This window comes from Bos taurus, chromosome 2, assembly GCF_002263795.3.
Source record: "Bos taurus isolate L1 Dominette 01449 registration number 42190680 breed Hereford chromosome 2, ARS-UCD2.0, whole genome shotgun sequence".
NCBI classification, from domain to species: Eukaryota; Metazoa; Chordata; class Mammalia; order Artiodactyla; family Bovidae; genus Bos; species Bos taurus.
In genome coordinates, this window is record NC_037329.1 from 90,960,009 (window position 1) to 90,985,424 (window position 25,416).

General features: G+C 35.3%; 1 protein-coding gene across 1 annotated transcript in view; it reads left to right on the forward strand.

Annotated features, from left to right (window-relative positions):
• The window catches only part of BMPR2 (bone morphogenetic protein receptor type 2), a 152,703-nt gene that overhangs the window by 95,320 nt on the left and 31,967 nt on the right, over positions 1-25,416 (forward strand). Inside the window, exons 4-6 of the mRNA NM_001304285.2 lie at positions 20,848-20,958; positions 22,039-22,130; positions 24,579-24,809. Coding sequence (NP_001291214.1) covers positions 20,848-20,958; positions 22,039-22,130; positions 24,579-24,809 — 434 coding nt within the window. The remainder of the gene's footprint in view (positions 1-20,847; positions 20,959-22,038; positions 22,131-24,578; positions 24,810-25,416) is intronic.

A 25,416-nucleotide genomic window follows, 5' to 3' on the forward strand; every position in this document is an offset into this window, starting at 1 on the left:
TAAAGAAAATCAGTCCTGAATATTCATTGGAAGGACAGATGCTGAAGCTGAAGCTCCAGTACTTTGGCCACCTGATTCAAGAGGGTGAGATGGTTGGATGGCATCACTGACTCAATGGACACACGTTTGAGCAAGCTCTAGGAGTTGGTGATGGACAGGGAAGTCTAGTGTGTTGCAGTCCATCTGGTCACAAAGAGTCAGACACAACTGAGCAACTAAACTGAACTGAACTGATGACTCCTCAGTCAATGAAACTTGGGCTCCTTGGAAAAATGACTTATTCTAGGATTGGTGCAGTATAGGTACAAAATAAGCCTGCAACATCTTGTAACACTAGAAAGTAAGGAAAGAAGTACCCCCTCAAAGAATGGAGACTTGTCACAGTAATCAGCTTGAAGGATCCTTCCATGAGCTACATTTGAGATCCTTGTAGTGCTAAAAAACTACAGTATTAAGTTATAAACCTTTGGAGGGAAAATGAATTAGTTCTCTGTTGATAGCAGAGAGAGAGAAGATAGGGCAGTTGTTTATAGTAGAATGCCAAGTGGTAAATCGAGAAGTTAGAAAATTATCATTATGCAGCTATCATTCCAAGTATTGGGTCAGGCAAGAATCATCAAATGATCTCAAATCTAGGGGGCAGTCAGTAAAGACAGAGGGTATTTGAGTTTAGAATTTCTCCAACATATATTGCAAGGGAAAATTAGTAATTATGGAGTGAGAAAATTGGACAGTACCTTAGACAAGTATTAATAGTGTCATTAATGAAGGGCAGATGGACATCCATGATACCCTGAGGACACAATGTGCTAATACAGTACTGTATTTCAACCAAGAATGCATATCCTAAATCTAATCACAAAGGTAAATCAGGCAGGTCATAAATTAAGGATGTTCTGTTACAAAAAGGGAGTTTGTTTCCCTTAAAAATGTCAGTTCAGTTGCTCAGTCGTGTCCAACTGTTCGTGACACCATGGACTGCAGCATGCCAGTCTTCCTGTCCATCACCAACTCCCAGAGTTTGCCCAAACTCTTATCTATCGAGTCAGTGATGCCATCCAACTATCTCATCCTCTGTCATCCCCTTCTTCCCCTTCTTATATAAGTTTTTGTAAGTTTAACATAACCTCTAATTTAAAGGTTAAATTTTTTTTGGTTTGGGGTCTGAAATATTAACATTTGACATTTATTGTCTACCAATATAATAATAGGCAAAAAGTTACAGGAATATCAGCTGTAAGTTAAGTGTGACTGGTTCCTAAAAAATTTAGTGGAGTAGGAAGTCCACTGATGCTTTTGTTGAGGCATAAATGAAATGTCTGTTTTAAAATAATTAAATACCAGCAGTTAATTATTAATGTTGAAAAAAGTTGTATGAGCATTGTTATATGCCATAAAAATTAACATTCTATTTGGACTATAGATCACCAATGATTTCTAGCTAGTTAGGACGCTAGCTCTTTGGTCTCAAGCATTTTTCCTCCAATCACAGCATCTGAAGTATAGTTTTCCATATGTATGTTTCTATATGTTGAATTATTACCGTTGAAAAAGAAAAGAAAAATAGCTTCTGATATTTAGAAATGCATGTCAAATATTTTGCTGTAACCCCTGATCTTGGGTTGTTGTCAACATTTAGCATGTGTTCAGACTGAGTCACATTATCGGATAATTCTCCAAAATAAAACTGGCTAGAGATAAGGAGATATATGGATTGATTGATAACTCATGTAGATCTTTGCTCCTCAGTCACTTTTTTCAAAGATTTTTCTCTTCTACTACTAAGTCTGTTTCAATTGTTTGTCTCTTTTAAGGGAATGGGTTCCTGATTTTGACTATTTGTATTTTAAAAATGAGAAAGTATGAGAATCTTAAAAAACAGTATCCAGTAGTTCTGTACCTGTTTATGCATTAATATAAATAAACCTGGTTCTAGACACAGTTATGGATTTCAGGAAGATTAGGTACTCTTCTTCCCTCAAGATCTCCTTTTCTGTGGCCCTTTCCTTTCTCTTAGGAAACCGTCCATGTTTTGTGCCCAGTATGATAGGTTTACTTTTGATGTACTTTGTTTCCTTCCCCAATCTGCATATGCTGATCTTAATTCTATTTCCTTTTGGCCTTAAGACATTAGTGTTAGATAGTTATTCAATGAGTATTGCTTCTTAAAATATTACTTGCAGTAAACTTTAGATTTTTAGAAAATGTTTTTTTCAGATAGGATACATCTACTAATAAAATTTCAATTCAGTCTATCAGGATTATACAATTGATAGAGCAGTTTCAGTAAACATATTAAAGGGACTCCAGGCCTTTATTACATAGGGAAATTGAAACTAGCTAAATAACATTTTTTGAGTACTCATTAAGGGCTCTGTATGCATTAAGCATTTACATTTAACCCTTACAGAAACATATGAAATGGTTCCTGTTACATTCTTGTTTCACATGGATAACACTGAGGCACAGATACATAATTTACCAAGTTACACAGCTAGTAAGTGGTAGAGCCAAGATTACAGACCAGATGTTTTAACTCCAGAGTATGTGTTACCAAACATTACTTTCTATTAGTTTTAACCATTACTGTCCATACTCAGTTATCCTTAACCATTATTCTCTACACACAAATGCAGACAAATTAATACTTGTTTGTTCATTCATTTGGTAGAATGAAAAGATTTTTTTGAGCATGCTTATGACTTTTTCCCCAAATTCAAGGACATCTATTTTTCTTTGTATCATCTCATTAAAAAATACTTACAAGTACTTTAAAGGGAAATTTCTCATCAACTGTAAATGGAAAGCCAGTATGGTAAGTAGAAGGTGTTGTAAGTATTATAAGAAAGAAGAACTTTAAAATCACTTATTTATATCACCTCACACCAGTCAGAATGGCCATCATCAAAAAGTCTACAAACAGTAAGTGCTGGAGAGGGTGTGGAGAAAAGGGAATGCTTTTGCACTGTTGGTGGGAATGTAAACTGATATAGCCACTATGGAAGATGGTATGGAGATTACTTTAAAAACTAGGAATAAAACCACCATATGACCCAGGAATCCCACTCCTAGGCATAAACCCTGAGAAAACCAAAATTGACAAAGACAGATGTATCCTATTGTTTATTGCAGCACTATTTACAGTGGTGCCAGAACATGGAAGCAACCTAGATGTCCATCGATAGATGAATGGATAAAGAAGTTTTGGTACATATACACAATGGAATATTACTCAGCCATAAAAGGAAATACATTTAGACAGAAAACAACAAAATTCTATAAAACGATTATCCTTCAATTAAAAAAAAATGTAAAAAAAAAACCAGCATGAAAAAAAAGGGAACGCATTTGAGTCTGTTCTGATGAGGTGGATGAACCTAGAACCTATTATACAGAATGAAGTGAGTCAGAAGGAGAAAGATAAATATCATATTCTAACACACATATACCAAATCTAGAAAAATGGTACTGATGAATTTATTTACAGGACAGCAGTGGAGAAACAGACATAGAGAATAGACTTATGGACATGGGGAGAGGGGAGCAGAGGGTGAGATGTATGGAAAGAATAACATGGAACTTATATGTAAAATTGATAGACATCAGGAATTCGGGAATTTGCAGTATGGCTCAGGAAACTCAAACGGGCTCTGTATCAACCTAGAGGGATGGGGTAGGAGATGGGAGAGAGATTCAAAAGGAAGCGGATATATGTATACCTATGGCTGATTCATGTTGAGGTCTGATGGAAAACATCTGTAAAGCAATTATCCTTCAATAAATAAATTTTAAAAATTACTTATTTAATTGTAAATAAGTTGAAAGTAAATTAGTTAATTAGCTAGATATTGTTGCTTATCAAATTGTCTGAAACTTCAGGCTTGCTTTCTTTGTGTTAAAGAAGAGAATAGCAAAGTTTGTGAGGTAATAGAATTAAACTGTCACCAAGTTGAGATTTTATTTTATAATAACCAGACAAAAAGAAAGAAAGAAACTTCACTAATATATGTCCATGTAGCACCTACAAAGTCTGACACTTTAGGAAAGTGAACTGTATTGAGTTTTTTCCAACTATGAGGGACTTTGTGGTACTTACTCTGTTTAAAAAGAAAGCCAGTCTTTTAAGTAAATGAATTTGTATCTACAGTATTCTTTTATTTTCTTAAACCCTCAGTTCACCCTTCGTGTGTTTGTAAATTCCAAGAGTTTGAAAGAAGTATATAATTAATGCAGTATTTGCAGTTATTTTAGAAAAGTTTCTTGATAACACTTCTGGAATTGGTATAATTAACCTCCCTAACTATAAACAAGATAATTAAGTTAGTAGAAAAGCAGGCAAAAATTTGTCACTTAAAAGAATTAAACTTTATTCACTGTGTTTAGTATTGGAAGTTCTTGGATGAAAATCAGTATAAAAATGTAGAATACTTTTCTTTTATGTATGTTATTCATTAAGTTGATGGTTAGATCAGGTTGATAATAAAGATTAAACTGCAAAAAAAAATAAAGATTGAACTGCATCTAATGCTGTGTTTAAGAAATTCTAATTTATGCTGTGCTGTTTGTTAAGATTAGAAATTCTAATTTCAGCATCTGGCAGCAAATGTCTTTATCTCACACTAAGCTAGAAATGAAAGCCTACATTCAGAGACACTGACATTGGCATAGGGCCACAGGTAGGTTTTTAGCTATTGTGAATTTATAGTGATTTTTTTCGGTTTTTACTGCTTCTGTGGCAGCATTAAAGCAATTGAGTAGACAGAAAATGGGTAATAAGAATGTCTTAAAATTTTTTTATGCTTAATACTTCATGATGCATTTTAGTAAGAATCAAAACAAAATATGCTGTTCCTTTTTATACTTACTAAAAATATTATTAGACATAAAACACTACCATATACACTACCATATGTAAAATAGTTTGCCAGTGTGAATTTGTTGTATGACTCAGGGAGCTCAAACCGGGCTCTGTGATAACCTAGACGGGTGGGAGGTGGGAGAGAGGTTCAAAAGGGAGGGGGTGTATGTATACCTATGGCTGATTCATGTTGATGTATGGCAGAAACCAACACAATGTTGTAAAGCAATTATCCTTCAAGTAAAAATAAATAAATTAAAATGTTAAAAAAATATTAGTGGAGAAGAGGTGGCACAAAAGAAATAGAGGAATGCATTCCTGTAGAAAATATTAATTCTTTAATGCTGTAGTTGTTGTTTAGTTGTTCAGTCGTGTCTGACTGTTTGTGACCCCATGAACTGTAGCCCTCCAGGCTCCTCTGCCCATGAGATTTTCCAGGCAAGAATACTGAAGTGGGTTGCTATTTCCTTCTCCAGGGGATCTTCCCCACCCAGGGATCGCACCCAAGTGCATTGGTAGGCAGATTCTTGACCACTGAGCCATGAGGGAAGCCCCCTGGTAAGAATATAATCGACTATAATGCTATAGTAACAAGATTCTATTTATACATATTATATGTTCTTGATCAGACAGTTTTGATTCTGAAGTTTTGCTACCATTGCTACCATTGAAAGTCCATCCCATTCCATGTTTATCAACTGGACCCTAACTCTAAAAAAGAATAGACTGATATTTAAAAATAAACGTCTTCTGAGATACAAATGTGGATATTGATCAAGAAATAATTTCCATGTCTTCATTTCAATAACTACAATAAATTTTCTTGTCTTTTATGATTTCCATGTCCATACGTGTTCTGTACCTGTTGGCCTGCACTAATTTGGCTTCATTTTCTTGTTGTATCTCTTTGATTACTGAGAACTTTTTGCATCTTTTCATATGGAAGAACTCATTATTCTTAAATCCATAAATATTTAGTGGTTTCAGATGCCAGCATATCATAAAAAGTAGAGTTATAGATACATGAAAATTTTCCAGCACATCCAAAGCCAAGATGAAACTGGGTTACAGGACTCTTTTATCAGTAGAAATTAATAAGAGGCCAGACACGAAATTCAGGCAAGGCTTTATTGGGACTTCTGTTACAGCAGGAGGGAGTGAAAATAAGTAAAATGTTGCCTTGCTCCTTCCCTGAGGGTCGAAGGATGGGAACTGGTCCCTTTTAGGGGTGGGTCCACAAGTCCTTCCAGGGGAGTGATGGGGTGGCTTACTCATCTCATCGGTGGCGCTATGTACAGGGGTCACTTGCAGTACCCTGCTTTTGCTCCTGCCTCCTCAGAAGTGGCAGTTAGGTTTTTCATCTTTTTTGTATCTTCTTATTCACAATTTGCCCCATCTGTGAATGCATGCGGTTATTTTTAAGGCCCTTTTGGTTTGTTTGTATTTTGTTGCTTGAAGAGACACTGGTCCAGTTGCAGGCCCTGCAGCAAAAGGTCCCAGGTTCCAGCCTGTCTCAAAACCAGTTGTGGTTTGTATAGCAGCTGTCTTTAAAATAATACGTTGGTTTTTAAAAATTGAGATATTATTGACATATATAACATTGTATTTAGTTTCATATGTTCAACATAATCTTTATAGTAATCTTGACATTCTCTATGCGTGCATGGTGAGTCACTTCAAGTTGTGTCCAACTCTTTGTGACCCTGTGGAACATAGCCCACCAGGCTCTTCTGTCCATGGGATTCTCCAGGCAAAAATACTGGAGTGTGTTGCCTTTTCCTCCTCCAGGGTATCTTCCCTATCCAGAGATTGAACCTGTGTCTCTTACACCTACCTACATTGGCCGGCGGGTTCTGTTTTTAATATTCCACATAAAAGGTCATATGGTATTTCTTTCTCTGTCTGATTCATTTTACCTTGCACAGTGCCCTCAAGTGTGCATCCATGTTGTTGCAAATAGATTTCCTTCCTTTTTTATGGTGAATATGTATGTGTGTTTGTGTGTTTATATACCTATGCCACATTTTTTTTTATCCATACATTCATCAGTAGATGCTTAAGTTGTTTCCATATCTTGGCTATTGAAAATAATGCTGCAGTGAGCATGGGGTGCATGTATCTTTTTGAGTAGATGTTTTCATTTTCTTCAAACATAAGTATCCAGAAGTGGAGTTGCTGTGTCATATGTTACTTCTAGTTTTAATATTTTCAGGAAACTCCATACTGTTTTCCACAGTAGCTGCACCAATTTTCATTTCCACTAACAGCACACAGCGTGTTCTTTTCTCAGCACTTCACCAACACTTGTTATTGTCCTTTTGATATAAAATGTTGGATAGTAGCATGGAGATGTAGTCACCCTAATATGTTTATCACTGGACCATTTTTTGGCTTTCCCTTTTTTTATTTCAATTATTTACTAACTACTATAAAGGCTTAACTAATTTTTTTAAATTAAAATTTTTTTTCATATTCTTGCCAGTTATTTCAATTACCTTTTAATCCTACATTAAAGGCTACATCCACAAGACCTCAGTCTTTTCCATTACATATCCCTATTTTTTTCTAGTTATTCTTCTGTATTTCAAGATGTTGAATAATTTGTTACATTAATTAAAAATCAATTGATAGAAAGAAAGACTGACATAGCTTGGTGAAAATGGCTTACCCAACAGATCTATTGGTTTAAAGTTATGAGAAAGTAATGTTTAAATGGTTATATGTATCCTATTGACCCCAATTTTGAAGTGTTTTATGATGGAGAAAAGTGGCATTTTTTTTTTTTTTTTAATTGAGCAGTAGTTGATTTACAATTCTGGTTTCAGGTATACACAAAGTGATTTGATTATATGTTTATATATAGTCATATATTTATATTCTTTTTCAGATTATTTTCCATTATAGTTTATTACAAGGTATTGAATATAGTTCCCTATGCTGTACAGTAAATCTTTGTCATTTATCTATTTTATGTATAGTGTGTATCTGTTAATCCCATACTCCTAATTTATAACCCCCCTTCCCCTTTGGTAACCATAAGTTTGTTTTCCACATCGGTGAGTCTGTTTCTGTCTTGTAAATAAGTTCATTTGTATTATTTTTTAGATTCCACATACAAGTGATACAATATTTGTCTTTCTGACTTAATTTACTTAGTATGATCATCACTAGCTCCTTCCGTGCTGCAAATGGCAATAAAAGATGGCATTCTTTAATTTCAGTTTCTACTAATATTGGCACAGAGATTAAAAGCCTAATGTTCAATTCAAAATTTAGGCTTTCTGTTTCAGAATTTATGGAGCGTTTTTTTCTGGCTGTTTTTGGTTTTTTTTTGTTATTGTTCTTTGTTTTTTGGTTTTTGTTGCTGTTGTTACCATGGAAAAGAATTTTGCCTGCTGATTTTTATGTGTGATTTTAAGAGAGATTTTTGCATTTTTTTTCCCAATAGAAATTTATACATATATTTAAAAGAGTTGTTTACAATTATTTCACTGTAAGGACTTCTCTTTTTCTATCTGTCCTGAGTTCCTCCATGCTAATTTGGGGACGATTTTGTCTGCCACAGTGCATTTTATTAAGTAGAGGATCACTTATTTTCCTTTTTTAAAAAAATCAATCAGACACATCTTAGTGCCCTTCAACCTAGCAAGTCACGTGGTATTTCTAGCTGCCAGAACTGCTGACCAGAGGTCGTTGCTTGGAAGTGAAGGAAAAGGAAATTGAGCTTATTATTTCCTTTATCATAGACTAAAAATATACTGAAATAAATGCTAATAGTATCTGTAAAACATTTTTATAACTTCTAGAAATTATGTTACTGAGTTCTGGTCTTTATGTATATGTATATGTCCTGGATTTTAAAAATAAAATGTTAACTTTGAAAAAAGTGAGAACTATCCTCGTAGAGTGGTTTTGTTTTAATTGTGGTAACATACACGTAACATAAAATTGACCATCTTAACCATTTTTAAGTGTATAGTTCCGTTCAGTATTGTTATTCAACCAGTCTCCAGATCTCTTTTCGTCTTGCAAATCTGAAGCTCACAAAAGTTAAATAAAATGTTGATCTTTGGAGAGTATTACATGTCTTACTCCAGAAAACAACCAAAGTGCTGTGTTTTAAATAAACAAATACCATTGATTTTTCCAGTTTTAATAGTTCAGTCTGTAGTTAATAGCAGGGTTATAGGCATTTCTTATATAGCCTCTTGTTTGTATGTTAATATGTCTATAATTGTGAGAAAAACAGGTAAAAGTAGAAAAATATTTTTTTCTAAACTATTCCTAAATGTCTAATTTTTAGATAACCAAAAGTTGTATATATTGCACACATTTATTTAATATGTTACAGTAGAAGGTGTACTTATTTATTTGTCAACTGTTGCCAATAATACTTCTTCAGTAAGCCACCTCTGAGTTCACTGGCCTTATCAACAAGCATTTATTACGATCACCATTCTTGAAGATCTGCTGGATTTGCCTGATACAGGCTGTACTCAGGTTCAGGATGTAGGGTCAGTTCAGGCCTTCGCTGTCTGGGGCTCAGGATAAAGGGGCAGCATTTTACTCAGAATGGGCTAGTTGATCACAGGGAGCTCAAATAGAATTGCCCAAGCATATTTTAGATCTCTGTTAGTTTTATATATTTGCCAGCCTTCTGTTGTCCACGTAAGTCACGTAGCCAAATTCAATATCAACAGGTGGGGAAGTACATTCCATCTATCATGAGACCATAGGAGAATGTCAATATATTTGTTACAGCAAGAGAGACTTTTAGAAACCAAGAAGAGTTACTTTCTAAACTTAAAAGGAAAATTTCTTTAGCACCTATATATTTAGTACCAGCTCTTTTTTTCCCTAATAAATTCCTCACTCCTTTTAAAATAAAATCTGTTGCATATAAGAATGGACATCCAAAATATACCCACAAGTGGTATAAATCAAAATTATTTTCACTCTGCTAGCTTTTACTACAGATACTCTAGTTAGGTGATTTTCTTCTTACTTTAAAATAGCCTATTAGTTACTGTACAGATCAATACTTTTAAAAAATTAGGTTGGTATTTTTCATTGATGATTCTTGAAGTGGATCTGTCAAAGGATTAAGAGCTACTAAACAAGTCACTCATTTAAAGAGTAATATGTCTTGCTTTCCAATTTGATAAAATACTAAGATATTTATAAAAACATAAATTGTTTTTATCTCACAGAGATTATATGATAAATATCTTTTGCTTTTGTTAGAAAACCTAGGTAGAGTTGTGGTGAAACTCCAACTTCTTACTTTCATTAGTGCTTCTAAGTGGGACAGTTCAGTTCAGTCGCTCAGTCATGTCCCACTCTTTGTGACTCCATGGACTGCAGCACTCCAGGCTTCCCTGTCCATCACCAACTCCCAGAGCTTGCTCAAAGTCATGTCCATCGAGTCATTGATGCCATTCAGCCATCTCATGCTCTGTCATCCCCGTCTCCTCCTGACCTCAGTCTTTCCCAGCATCAGGGTCTTTTCCAGTGAATCAGTTCTTCACGTCGGGTGGCCAAAGTCAGATTCAGCATCAGTCCTTCCATTGAATATTCAGGACTAATTTCTTAGGATGGACTGGTTTAATCTCCTTGTAGTTCAAGGGACTCTCAAGAGTCTTCTTCAGCACCACAGTTCAAAAGCATCAATTCTTCGGGGCTGAGCTATTTTTATAGTTCAAGCAGGAGATGTCAGTGCCTTTAAGACAAGTTTGCAGACAAAAATATGTTCAGGGAAAATAAAGGAATGTAAAAGAGAAGGAAAGATAAAAAGACAAATTGTAAAAAGGAAGAGTTGAGGACATAAGAAAGAGAAGTGTCTGTGTTGGAGAATAGTACAGTACCAGCCACAGTTTTTCTAAACTCCACTTTGGCTTTATCACTGCCCTAGGTATTGTGTCACTTTACCACCCTTCTCTCACTGTCTGAGGAGTGGGGTTTGTAGGAACTGAGCAAATATCTATAAACAGTGTGAGTGGGAATAATCAATGATGGATGAGCTGATGATCTTTTCATGGAAGACCAGCTGTGCTGTTTCAAAGGTCCCTTTTAAAGAATTGTCAGATAACATGGTAGGTGCTTTGAGGGATGAGGAAATAGTTTGGAAATCATGAAATAGGTAAATTAAGGTTTTAGATATATATTAAGGATGGTTTTCTGAATGGTGCTAATTACATATAAACTGTCCAATAAGACATATTTACCTCTGCCCCATCCCTGGTGGCTTAGAGGGTAAAGCGTGTGCCTGCAATGCAGGAGACCCAGGTTTGATCTCTGGGTTGGGAAGATCCCCTGGAGAAGGAAACGGCACCCCACTCCAGTACTCTTGCCTGGAAAATCCCGTGGATGGAGAGCCTTGTAGGCTACAGTCCACAGGGTCACAAAGAGTTGGACACAACTGAGCAACGACACGTTTATCTCAATTGCCAAGCTTTTGTTTCTTCTCTGTTCTGCCCCAGTTCATCTTTTATTAACTCTGGCCTTTTTGGTTTCTGCTACTGCCTCTGCTGCCAAAACAGTAGAAACCAATCGTTTTTCATTTGTCTGTTTGGTTTAATATTCTTCTCTTATTAATAAAATTAGATAGTTTAAAAGTACTAAATATAAGTGAAATGTGTAATGTTTCTATGATGCTTGATAGGGATTACCTACAATGATCTGTTCATTATTATTATCATAACTCCTAGGCTCGTTGCAAGGAAAAATAACCTGTTATATAGAAGAGCAGCCCTGAATGAATTTCATCTGCACGTATAGCACAGTTAAATCTTGAAAATGTACTATTGAATAACAGATTCAAGGCACAAAAGTTTTATTTATATGGAATAGAGAAATGGTCAAAACTAAGCAGGTAAAAAATATAATACTATTATGAAAGCAAGGAAATGCTTACCATGAAAGTTAGGATAATGGCTTTTTCTGGGAAGAGGGGTCATAGTAATGACCCAAGAGCAGGTAAGGGTTTTGGGGGAACCTAGATGTTCTATTTCTTGGCCTGCTGCTGCTGCTGCTAAGTCGCTTCAGTTGTGTCCGACTCTGTGCAACCTCATAGACAGCAGCCCACCAGGCTCTCCCGTCCCTGGGATTCTCCAGGCAAGAACACTGGAGTGGGTTGCCATTTCCTTCTCCAATGCATGAAAGTGAAGTCTCTCATTCATGTCCGACTCTTCACGACTCCATGGACTGCAGCCCACCAGGCTCCTCCGTCCATGGGACTTTCCAGGCAAGAGTACTGGAGTGGGGTGCCATTGCCTTCTCCGTTTCTTGGCCTAGGTGGTAACTATATGAGTATTTACTTCATAATAGTTCACCAAACACTACATTTGTATTATCAACAGTTTTGTGTATGTGGATTATGTTTTGTAATAAAAATGGTTTAAAAGAAGGAAGCCAATTATCAGAAAAACTAGGAAACAAATTTAATAGGAAAAAAGATAGCTTTTCTTAATACATCTTATTTTGCTTTCCTTATAAGAATGGGCACAAGTTATGATCATAATGAAAAGAACATCAGTCAGAGGGGTAGGAGTTATTTGTATAATGCAATTTATATTTTGTTGTCTGGTTGGCAAATGACTGGAAGATACAACTTCCACTTTTATAGTCAGGTTATTTTATGGTCATTTTCTGAAGGATCTTTAGTATGAATTCTGGATTTCGAAGTATCATTTATATGCCAGTTAGAAAAATTGCCTAGCGATCTCTTGAGTTATTTGACTTTTTGGTTTGATTCTGTATTGTGAGAATTTTAATTTGCTTTTGGTTTGTTTTACATAATGAATATTGGAATGATTGGATTTCTGTTGTAGGCTCAAATTATCTTTTCTCAATTAGGTTATTGATTTCTAAGAAATAGAAATAATTATTTTCAAAAGCTTTTGTGTGCAGTAATGATACTTTTGTTTTGTCATATCTACATGTAAAGCTGAAAAATAAAATCTGAAAAAAATAGAGACAATTACATCCTGGTAGAATTATACCAAAAATATTTTGAGAACATGACTAATGGTGTTTCTTTATACTTTTATGAAATTTTTTTGAAGGTAGCATAGTCTGCAGATTAATCTATATCTCCTGTTTAATTATATTTACTGAGAATTTTAACCTATTTATTTAAATGTTGATTTTAGACTTATTTAATGACTTTATTCCAGTGAAATATAATTAACTTTGTTAGTTTTAGTTTATTCCTTAATGAGAGAAGCATAATCCTGCAATTCAGTCTTTTCAATCACAAAGAAACTATTTTAAAGATATTAAAATTATTATAAAGACTTACAAATTAAGTTTGATAGATTTTACCTTTCCTTTGTTTTCTTTTAAAGTTTTTATAGGGAAGAGGGTTAATGCAGTTTGTTTCGCTTTCTGTCTTTAGTTTTCTGCTGTTCCTTTTATAATTCAGTCATAGAATGCCTAAACTCAACAGAATATGAAATGTTTTGTTTACTGTTGTGATTTGTTGTATTTGTTTCTTACAGGCTAGTTCTGTTTACAGTGATTAACAAGGCAAATTAAATTTAAAATGATCTTAAATATTCAAGTTTAAATACCATCTTGGGAAAAATAAGAAATCTGCCTCCACTCAGTTTGTTTTTGGGACATTAAACATAAACATTAATCTGATTATGATTATGGTATAGTTGCCATTCCAAACATAATAATTAAAACAAGTCAACATTGTTTATTCCTTGTAAAAATGTTTGTTCAAAACACTGAGCTGCACGGTATATCATCATTCCTGGAACAGTATTTAGCAATCTGAATTATTTTGCTAAGTAATTCATTTAACTCTGATCACATTAATTGTTTTGATTTTAAATGTTTTTCTCTGCTTTTATGAGAAGCACATGCTTAAATTTTTTTTAAAACTTAATCCCTAATTTGCCTTTCCGCATTGAAGTTGTAAAAGATTAAGGAGCCAACATAACCAGTTTGTGTTATGTTTAAGATTTCCTTTGTTGCTTATTGCACATGCAACAATGTTGTTCTTTCTTTGACACAGACCCAGACAAAGGCTAAGTGTAGCAAGGAAGCAGACAGCACGCCTCCAGTAGTGGCCCCTGCCTGGCTCCAGGATTTGTAAACAGAAACATCCCAGGCTCCAATGAGGCAGACAGCAGTTCCTTGTCTGTTATGCATTCAGGAAGCGCTTGCTTTTACAAGCCCAGACATTGCACACAGGCATACATAGCAGTGTTTACATTTGGCTGAGTATTTAACTGAAAAAGCTAATAGGGAAGAAGAAAAGGGTGTATTAGAACTAGCGGGACACAGCAATTTCAAAGATAGCTTATATATAGCATATATGTTTCTTTTAAATATATTTTATAAAAAGAAAAAAAAAGTTTGTAGTTTTTTTGGTAAACGCTTTTTTTAATTACACACGTGTGTGAATACACATATTGAAATATTTTTCCTGGAAGTTTTTCAGGGATTTCATATTTTAGATCATGTGACATATCCTGAAAGCTTTTAATTTAAAATATTTAACCATTAGCATGATTTTAACATGTTTTAAAATCTATTTTAACACCCTTTTCCTTACTATTATGTGGATTAATAATCTCTATTTTAGATTTTGCATTATTTTATGAAATGTTATGTTTAACTTTTTTGTGCAAATTTGAGAATAAAAGCAAAGAGAATGCTGAACCTTCAGAAAAAAAAAACTAGAGGAGTTAAACAGAATTTTGGAGTTAGAAGGACTTTGGAAGTCACCAAGTATAAATACCTTTTGAAAATGGTTTTATTTTAATAGCAAACTTATAGGAACAGCACGGAAGACAGACAACATTAAAAATCTGTTGTTGCATGTAGTACAACTCTGAAAAGTATAGTAAATGGGTGGAATATACTGTATGATGATAATGTTACAAACACCATTCAGTTGCTGTCAATAAAAAGTTTGCTTAGTTTAAAAAAACAAAAATCCAAGTGGTGGCATTGTCCAGAAACATTCAACAGGTTTATTTATAACTATTATGACATTGAACTGCTGAAACTTGTTCACTGAGACATTTTGACTTGCATTTGTGCTTTTGTGTGTCCACATTTATATTAAAAATTGACATACAGGTTTAAATGGAAAAACTGCCAATACCTGATCTGTCCTCTACTTTTCCACTCAGAATCCTATCTTTTGACTCCACAGGGGGAAATGTCTAATATTCAAAATTATGAATAACAGGAAGGAGAGGGGAAAAAAATTTTTTTTTAGAATGAAATGTTTTCTGTCAGAGTGGGTTCTTAAGCTTATTTTTCACACATGTAGCATACTGGTTGAATGTCTTTTGGCATAATTGTTACACATTTTTGGCATGGGTAACACACAGGTTTGTGTCTTCAGTAAAGGCCAAACACACAGGCTTCATTTGCTTCCTGCACTGTGAAAGTGCAGATTTGTTTTGACTTCCTGGGTAATTTCTCATACCAGATATTGAAAGGAAAGTTTGGAAATCAAATTTCAGTGAACTCCTAATAATGTCTAATTTTATGGACTGCTGCAGTACCGAGTCTCTATCAATTAATTTTCTTTACTATTAGTGGCCACAATAGATGCTACAAAATTTTTCTATTAAATTTTCTCTATTTTTAGAAAAGTCCCTTAGACTTTTTTAAAAGTGTGTTTTCTTAAAATTTATATTCACTTATAACAAATTAAGCTGTCTGTTTTTAAAACCTGAGCTAGATTATAAAAACCTTAAGGTAAGCATATTGACAACATAAAGAAGAGATTGCAAAGGATGAGATGGAAAAATTGGAAATCAGATGCAGTAATCCAGGAAAACTCAAAGGTGTGAGAATCCTTAATAGTCCTTGAGAATATCACCATAGACTAGTGGACATCCAAAATTATGGCCCAGTCATGTAGAAATTTGCTCCAGTATGTTTAGTTTGAGAAGGCATAAAAAATACACACTTTTTAAGAGCATTTTATACAAAATGCTTTAAGTTAAAAAAAATATTGTAGATACTATCTTTTTTAAAAATTGTATTTATTTTTAATGGATTGCTGATTGCTTTACAGTATTGGTTTGATTTCTGTCATACATCAACATGAATTAGCCATATGTGTACATATTCCCCTCCCTCTTGAATTTCCCTCACATGTCCCACCCTTTCCCACCACTCTAGGTTGTTTCAGAGTTCCTTGAGTCATACAGCAGATTTCCATTGTCTGTCTGTTTTACATAGGTTAGTATATATGCTTCCATGCTACTCATTGTCTTTTACTAAGATTTTTTGCTCTTCTGTACTAATCATTTTACCGTGGTGCTACTGGGCAAGGTAAATTGGAATCGGTAGAAATAAGGAGCTTAGTTCTAAGTATGTTGTTTAGATAGCTCTAAAATATTCAATTGGGAATATAAAGTATATTTGTTAAAGGAATGGTATGTACATCAATTGATTGTTGTTGTTGTTCTGTCTCTAAGTCATGTCTGACTCTAAGACCCCATGGGCTGTAGCATGCCAGACTTCCCTGTCCTTCACTATCTCCCGGAATTTGCTGAAAGTCATGTCCACTGAGTAGGAGATGCCATACAACCATCTCATCCTCTGTTGCTGCCTTCTCCTCCTGCCAACAATCTTTCCCATGATCAAAGTCTTTTCCAATGAATCAGCTCTTCGCATCAGGTGGCTAAAGTATTGGAGCTTCAGCTTCAGCATCAGTCCGTCCAATGAATATTCAGGGTTGATTTCCTTTAGGTTTGACTGGTGTGATCTTGCTGTCCAAATGGACCCTCAAGAGTCTTCTCCAATACCATAGTTCAAAAACAGCAGTTCTAAGGCACTCAGACTTCTTTATGGTCCAACTCTCGTATCTGTACATGACTACAAAGTTATGTCTCTGCATTTTAATACACTACCTGGTTTTGTTATAGCTTTTCTTTCAAGGAGCAAGTGTCTTTTAATTTCATGGCTACAGTCACCATCAGCAGTGATTTTGGAGCCCAAGAAAATAAGTCTGTTACTGTTTTCCATTTTTTCCCCATCTATTTGCCTTGAAGAGGTAGGACCAGATGCCATGATCTTAGTTTTTTGAATGTTGAAATTTAAGCCAACTTTTTCCTTCTCTTCTTTCACCTTCATCAAGAGGCTCTTTAGTTCCTCTTTGCTTTCTGCCATTAATTGAAGTCACTCAGTCATGTCTGACTCTTTGTGACTCCGTGGACTATAGCCTACCACGCTCCTCCGTCCATGGTATTTTCCAGGTAAGAATACTGGAGTGCGTTGTCATTTCCTTCTCCAGGAGATCTTCCCACCCCAGGGATTGAATCTGGGTCTCCTGCATTGTAGGCAGACACTTTACCATCTGAGCCACCAGGGAAGTCCATTCTGCCATTAGGGTGGTATCATATACATATCTGAAGTTATTCATATTTTTCCCAGTAATCTTGATTCCAGCTTGTGATTTATCTAGCTTAGCATTTCACATGATGTACTCTGGATGTAAGTTAAATAAGCAGGGTGGCAATACACAGCCTTGACGTACTCCTTTCCCAATTTTCAACTAGTCCATTGTTCCATGTCTAGTTTTAACTGTTTTTTTTTTTGACCTGCATATAAGTTTCTCAGGAGGCAGGTCAGGTGGTCTGGTATTCCCATCTCTCTAAGAATTTTCCACAATGTGTTGTGATCCACATGAATTGTTTAAAAAGTGAAAGTCACTCAAATGTGTCCCAACTCTGCAACCCCATGGAGTATACAGTCCATGGAATTCCCCAGGCCGGAATACTGGAGTGGGTAGGATTTCTCTTTTCCAGGAGATCTTCCCAACCCAGGGATCGAACCCAGGTCTCTTGCATTGCAGGTAGATTCTTTACCAGTAGAGCCTCAAGGGAAGCCCAAGAATACTGGAGTGGGTAGCCTATCCCTTCTCCAGCAGAATGCAGTTATTTAATGCATATATTCTAGAAATCAGCTGTTTATGTCTTAATCTAAGAGATTTTCAAGGTGCATTCACATAATTATTTGTACACAGCTAAATAGTTGTGTCAGATAAAAGCTTGTGAGTTCTAGCTCCTCAACATTGGTTTAGAGAATCCAAATTTTGACTCTTCCTACAAGTTTCCTGTTCAAGAATGTCTTCATTTAGGCCAAATGTGAAACATAGTGCCTCATATTTCCATCCTTGTGGTTTTTCTACATCTGGCCTGTTCAGAGGATATCACTTGCCTTTTATTACTTATAAATTCAGCAGTTATATTCTTATCAAGCATGTTTAAATCACACCCCTTAAAACATCTGTCAGTGGCTCAAGTACCATTTTTAAGACTGGGTACATAGATCTCTTCTCAGCTATTTCAGGTTTTCTTTCCATAGTAAAAAACATATAATGACTACAAAATCTATTGAATTCCACTACAGAATAAGATGGATTTTTATTTAGGTTTCTGACCCCTTTGTTTTTAAATCTTCTCCATTACTTAAAGATAATGCCATGTTTATTAATTTTGCTAAATAAAATGTGGATCTTTTGCAGAAGAAAACCTTACCTGATTATGGTTCTAATGGTAGCCATTGCTTTGTAATCTGAAAATGTCATTATCAAAACCATTTACATATAGATAATGCTGAACAGGCTGCTGTCTGAATAGATATACAACTGTGAGAAACATTTTTTTGATTTACGACTGCATTTGTTCCTTATAGAATCTGTTCTTTTTTTATTTCTGTAACATTCTTGTTGGCTTCATAATCAATGCCAAGCTTCTCCTCATAAACACCATTCCAAAACTTCTGATTTCATATCAGTCTGATCTATCTAGCAATGATTTTTCAACAGCTTACAGCTATGCAGAACAGTTTAATTATATTCATACTTAACATCTTTTAAATGGTTTTTTTTCTCCCTCCCCTTCTATAGATCATTCTAAATAAATCATTTGATTATCCCATGTCAATGATTCTTCTAAGATGTAGATAGCCCGGTTTATTTGATTTATTATGTGCCTATTTTCGGAGAAGGCAATGGTACCCCACTCCAGTACTCCTGCCTGGAATATCCCATGGACGGAGGAGCCTGGTGGGCTGCAGTCCATGGGGTCGCTACGAGTTGGATACGACTGAGCGACTTCACTTCCACTTTTCACTTTTCACTTTCATGCATTGGAGAAGGAGGTGGCAACCCACTCCAGTGTTCTTGCCTGGAGAATCCTGGGGACGGGGGAGCCTGGTGGGCTGCTGTCTGTGGGGTGGCATAGAGTTGGACACGACTGAAGCGACTTAGCAGTGCCTATTTTAGTAATCTTACAGTGTTTTTATAGTCTTATAATGTCTTGTAGTGTTTTTAAGACATTATTAACTCATGTATGTGTTTGAATTACACAAGAAAATAAATACCCATTTAAATAATTAGCCTTTCTAATTTGGAAATAGGAAATCTTTGTTTCATATTAGATTTGTGAATTTTATTAATCCAGTTAGAGAACAGCTTCATTCTATCAAAAATAAATTTTGTCTGTCACATTTGCTACTGATAATTTGTCTCTGTATATCCACACTGAATTGAGTCTCGGGGACAGAGTTTGTGTGAAATGGAAGAGAATAACTTTATTGCTTTGCCATGCAAAGGGGGCAAGAGCCAGCTAATGCCCTCAAAACTGTGTCCTAACCTGGGAGAGATGGTTTGTGAGGAGTCTCACAGTCAAGGAGTGGGGTTGCCTATAAGGACCTGGGTTCCTGCAAGGCCTGCATCCCTTTAATTTAGGATTCATCTAGTGGTCTCCTGATGGGATTCTGGGATTCTGTGGTAACTGTGACCTTCTCTCTGGAATGAAGAATGCTTCATCAGCTAGTTAACATGTTCCATTTGGTGGAGGTTTTAGTACTGTAGAAGAACTCAAGGATATTGATATGTATATTCCTTGAGGAGGAACCAGGACCCTGCTTCAGAACTGCACTATTGTTTCTTGACTGCTCCTCCATTTCTCTGCAGCCCTCTCATTTTATTGATTAGCAACTGTTTGGATCTATCCTTTGAAACTCAGGGGAAGTCTTAAAGGCTGAATGAAACCTATTTCCTTCAAACAAGAAACAGGGGACATGGGGTTTTGTGCCCAGAAACCCCACAGGGTCCTTCTTGGTTTCACATTGGTGCTAAGATTCTAGGCAGGTACTTCTTTTTAAATGTTACATGAAATTGGATTTAATTTCGTATGTCCTTTTATTATTTCATTATAAATTGTAGTGATTTCCTAAGTTTTTACCTTGGGAAACTGCAAGTAGAGGAGCAAATTAAATCCAAAGAAAGCGAAGAAAAAGAATAAAAGTTAGATGAGGGATCAGTTGAGTTGAAAACAGGAAATTAATAGAGAAAAAGCAACAAAACCAAAAGCTGGCTTTTTAAAAAGATCAATAAAGTTGATAAACTTCTAGCAAGGCTTCCAAGATAAAATTAAAAAAATAAATATCTAATAATCAGAAATGAAAAAAATGTCATACCTACAGATCCCATGGATAGTAAAGGAAAATTATGAACAACTTTTTGTTAACAAATACAATAGCTTCAATGTACTGGACCAATTCCTTGAAAGGACAATTGTACTGGACAATCTACCACAACTCACATGGGGAGAAATATATAATCTGAATAGGTATTTATCTATTAAAGAAATTCAATAAATAAATAATGCTTCCTTAAACCAAAAGTACCAAGCTGAGATGGTTTCACTGTTTAATTCTAGCAACTGTTTAATGAAGAAATGATGCCGGTTATCTACAACTTCTCCTAGAAAATAGAAGCACAGCTACCAGGCATTTCAGTGTTGTGGGTCTATATAAAATAATTTGTATGATTAAATATATGTGCAATTTTCAATTATTACAAATTTGTTATTAATTTTTCTTTTCCTTTGATGCAAAAACATTGCTGATTTGACTGTATATTGATATAGCCTGTCTGTAAGTAGTTAGCAAAATACCGGATAGAAAGGATGACTGTATTTAAAAATTTTACTTTCTTTTAGGTCCACCTCATTCATTTAACCGAGATGAGACAATAATCATTGCATTGGCATCAGTCTCTGTATTAGCTGTTTTGATAGTTGCCTTATGCTTTGGATATAGGATGCTGACAGGTAAAAATGCAGGTTTTTGTTTTGTTTATTATTTATTTTGTAATGTTTATTAAACATTGTGTTTAATCAGAATTGATTTTCTTTAAAAAACAATTTTTCATTGTAAAAAGCATCTGTTTGCTGCAGTAGCCCTGCAGCCATCCTTCTGTCTTAAACTTTTTCCCCTAGTTTTTGTGAAAGGTTTCAAACGTAACAGAATACTCATCACCCAGCTTCGATGATTATCACATCTGTACATCATCTATAGGCCCACTCACCCTACCTTTCCATGCTGTTGGATTATTTTGAAATAAATTGAAAGTATCCCTCATCTATAAATATTTTAGTATTATGTCTGGAGTATAAAGACTTAAAATATATATAAACACAATACCATTTTCACATCTAAAAATAACAGTAATTAAAAATAATTCCTAATCATCAGCTGTCTGCTACTGCTGCTGCTGCTAAGTCACGTCAGTTGTGTCCGACTCTGTGTGACCCCATAGACGACAGCCCACCAGGCCCCTCCATCCCTGGAATTCTCCAGGCAAGAACACTGGAGTGGGTTGCCATTTCCTTCTCCAATGCATGAAAGTGAAAAGTGAAAGTGAAGTTTCACAGTCGTGTCTGACTCTTAGCGATCCCTTGGACTGCAGCCTACCAGGCTTCTGTGTCCATGGGAGTTTCCAGGCAAGAGTACTGGAGTGGGTCGCCAGTGCCTTCTCTGCTTCAGCTGTCTAGTTGGTTCTAATAAACGTTTGATTTGATAAGCTTTTTAGGAAATGAGCACCCGTTCATTGATTTGAATAATTTTAATAAAACCTTCCTTAATATTTCTGTCCATTTCTTAGGGTTTTACACTGGGTGTACTGGAACCATCTCCCAGAGTTCAGTTTTCATGTTATTCATTATTTATCTTCATTTATAGATGATTGTTAGTTTAGTAAATAGTTTTAGTCCCTTTGATATTAGGTATAAGTTATGCTGTCTATCCTTCTGCAGATCTTCTATTTAACTGTAATATATAAAAATGTATAATAAATATTTTCACTTTTAAGAGAACCACGAATTAGGAAGTTCTTTTTCTAATTTCTGTAGGAGACCGCAAACAAGGTCTTCACAGTATGAATATGATGGAGGCAGCAGCATCAGAGCCCTCTCTTGACCTAGATAATCTGAAACTGCTGGAGGTAAGATTGCATTCAGATTATAGACTGTTTTTTTGTTTTTTTCTGTCCACATAGTACATCTGAGACAGTGATTAATTCATTTATTCAATGACCATTTATTATGAATTTTGTGTTAAGACCTCTTCAAGGCACTGAGAATGTTGGTGACCAATACAGATACATGAGGCTTATATTCTAGTGAGAAGGAGTCTACAAGAGGGTAAATAAATGAAGGTACAGTTGACCCTTGAACAACATGAGTGTGAACTGTATGGTTCCACTTGTACACAGATATTTTTTCAATAATAGATATTACTACACCATCCATATTTGATTAAATCTGTGGATGTAGAACCATGGACCAGAAGAAGCATGTTTGTATGAGGGTCACCTATAAGCTATATGTGGATTTTTGGACTATGTGGAGATTAGGTGTCCCTAACCCCACATTGTGGAAAGGTCACTATATATTTCAAGTAGTAGTAAGTGCTATGGAGAAAAAAATGCAAATGAGATGAGAAAGTTACAGAAAGGGGTTAGTAAGGAAAGTATATTAAGAAAGGAGATAATCTTTGAGTAGAGACTTGAACAGACTATGGGAATACAGATATACAGATTCTCAGAGAAAATGTACAGGCAAGGAATCCATGGTAGATGCCAAATAAACATTACTTGTTTGTGTTTTATGTATTGTATAGGTACATACAAATATTATGTTTTGCATAAAATTAAATTTTAATTTGGTTATATCTCAGAACCTGTGTTAAAAGTCTCACCATGATGAATGTTTTTATGCTGTTTATTAGGATAACTGAAGTATAATGTCTAAACCAGAGACTGTTAAATGATAGATCTGGTATATAAAACATTTTAAGAACTTTCTTTTTGGGAGGAAAATACAGTAAAAGTGAAAAGCAAAATTCAAAAAAGGTATTTCAGTGCGTAAAGAATTGATAAAGAGCTGGTAGAAATCAACATGAAATAAACAATCCATTAAAAATAGACAAAAGAGATGAATTGTCAATTCACAGAAGTATGCCTAGTAGTAGTAGTAGTGGTAGTCGCTCAGTTGTGTTCCACTCTTTGCTATCCCATGGGCTGTAACCCGCCAGGCTCTTCTGTCCATTGAATTCTCCACGCAAGAATACTGGAGTGGGTTGCCATTCCCTTCTGCAGAAGATCTTCGTGATCCAGGAATCGAACCTGGGTCTCCTGAATTGCAGGCAGATTCCTTACCATCTGGCTTCCCTGGTGGCTCAGACAGTAAAGCGTCTGCCTACAATGTGGGAGACCTGGGTTCAATCCCTGGGTTGGGAAGATCCCCTGGAAAAGGAAATGGCAACCCACTCCAGTACTTTTGCCTGGAAAATCCCATGGACAGAGGAGTCTGGCAGGCTACAGTCCATGGGGTCACAAAGAGTCAGACACGACTGAGTGACTTCACTTTCTTTACCGTCTGAGTTACAGGGAAGTATGCCTAGTAAATGTATAATAAGATGTCCTGTTTACTAAATTGGAAAAAATATGAATTAAAACCATTAGGATATTGTTCTGGATTGAGTAAAAGAAACAATCCAACCATTGCTTTTTACCTTTGCTTTGATACAGCCTTTCTAAAGGGCAATCTTATCTGTTTGTAAATATTTAAATTAGGAATAGTGAATGAAATATAACAAATAATCATTAAATAAATGGTGGTAAATTCCTAAGCTTTTTTCAGTAAAAAGGCAGAGAAGTTCCAGAAGCCAGAAATGAAGAGAACAGTTGTAAATTGCTGGGGGTTTTGAGTAATTTTTTATTGTATTATACTAGAATCTATAAATATTATGTTGTGAAGACTGTATTCTGTTCTATTCTTATAAAGTGTGTTCATTTCATTGTTGGTTTTGGTAGGCAGTTATCTTCGTTAGGCATATTACAAACTTATCTCTTGTTATTGATCCTTTACCTGGAGTCTGTCCCACGCATTAGTTGGATTTCCCACTCTCTGACTCTTCTTTTTGGGATTCTGCCTTCATTCTCCATCGGCAATTGTTGCCCTAAATTCTGTTCCCTGGTTTCTGAGGCCTGAAAGATTTTCTATTGCAATTTTTGATCCCAATAACAGTGCAGATTTCAGCCTGCTCACAGACTGAACACTATAAAATGAATATCTCAGGCTATGCCATTTCTTTCTTTTAAATGTTAACTCCCCTCAGGATCTACCTTCTTTTGTTCATTCCACCACATTTTTAGATTTCTTTTAAAAAATTTTGTTCAGAGTTTATAATTGTCATCTTTGGAAGGGCTGGGTATGGTACTTGTTTCTGAGCTGTGTAGGATGCCTAATTTGTTAGTTTATTGATAATGGAGTAATTCAGACTAAGCGTTAGAGACCTGTTGGATACATATGGATTTATACTTTAGTAAATTTGATTGTTCAGTTGTGAAGAAATAACATCTTGCTTTTTTTTCAAAACAAACTTACAGCTGATTGGCCGGGGTCGATATGGAGCTGTATATAAAGGTTCCTTAGATGAACGTCCAGTTGCTGTAAAAGTATTTTCCTTTGCAAACCGTCAGAATTTTATCAATGAGAAGAACATTTACAGAGTGCCTTTGATGGAACATGACAACATTGCTCGCTTTATAGTTGGAGATGAGAGAGTCACTGCAGATGGACGCATGGAGTATTTGCTTGTGATGGAGTATTATCCCAATGTAAGTTCTTCTTAAAAAGTTTACTGACATTTATGTTAATTGGATTTGTAAGAGGATCCCCATTACATAGAGAGTTGCTGTTTTGCAAACTGAGTATTAATGGTCTACAGTGAAATAAGGATTTTATCCCAGAATGTGAATGAAACTGTTTAGTGCCCTGAACCTCTGTCACTCTGTCTCTGTCTGTCTCTTAGCAAGACTTCTTGATGAAGGAGGCAGTGCTTTGATTGACATTTACTCTGATGCGTGCTCTTTATCTCAGCCTGGTAATAAAGAATTTATGGATGAGGACCTTGAGTAGCAATGACACATATATTTACAAAAGCCTTCTGATTGTAAAAAAGTTTTCTACTTGTAAAACATAATAGGATAATTTGGTTTTGTCCTGGTAAAATATACCGTGTAAAGAAACAGTTGTAAAGAAACCGTGTAAAGAAACAGTTTTTCTATCTTGTTGATAAATCAAAGAAGCCTTTAAAATGAAATTAAATAACCTTTCATAATTTTTAATACTGGAGGCATAAAAATTGATAATGTCTAAATTCTACTTTCCATTCTCTCTTCCTTTCTCTACCCACAGAAATGTCTTTTCTTACTTCAGTGTTCT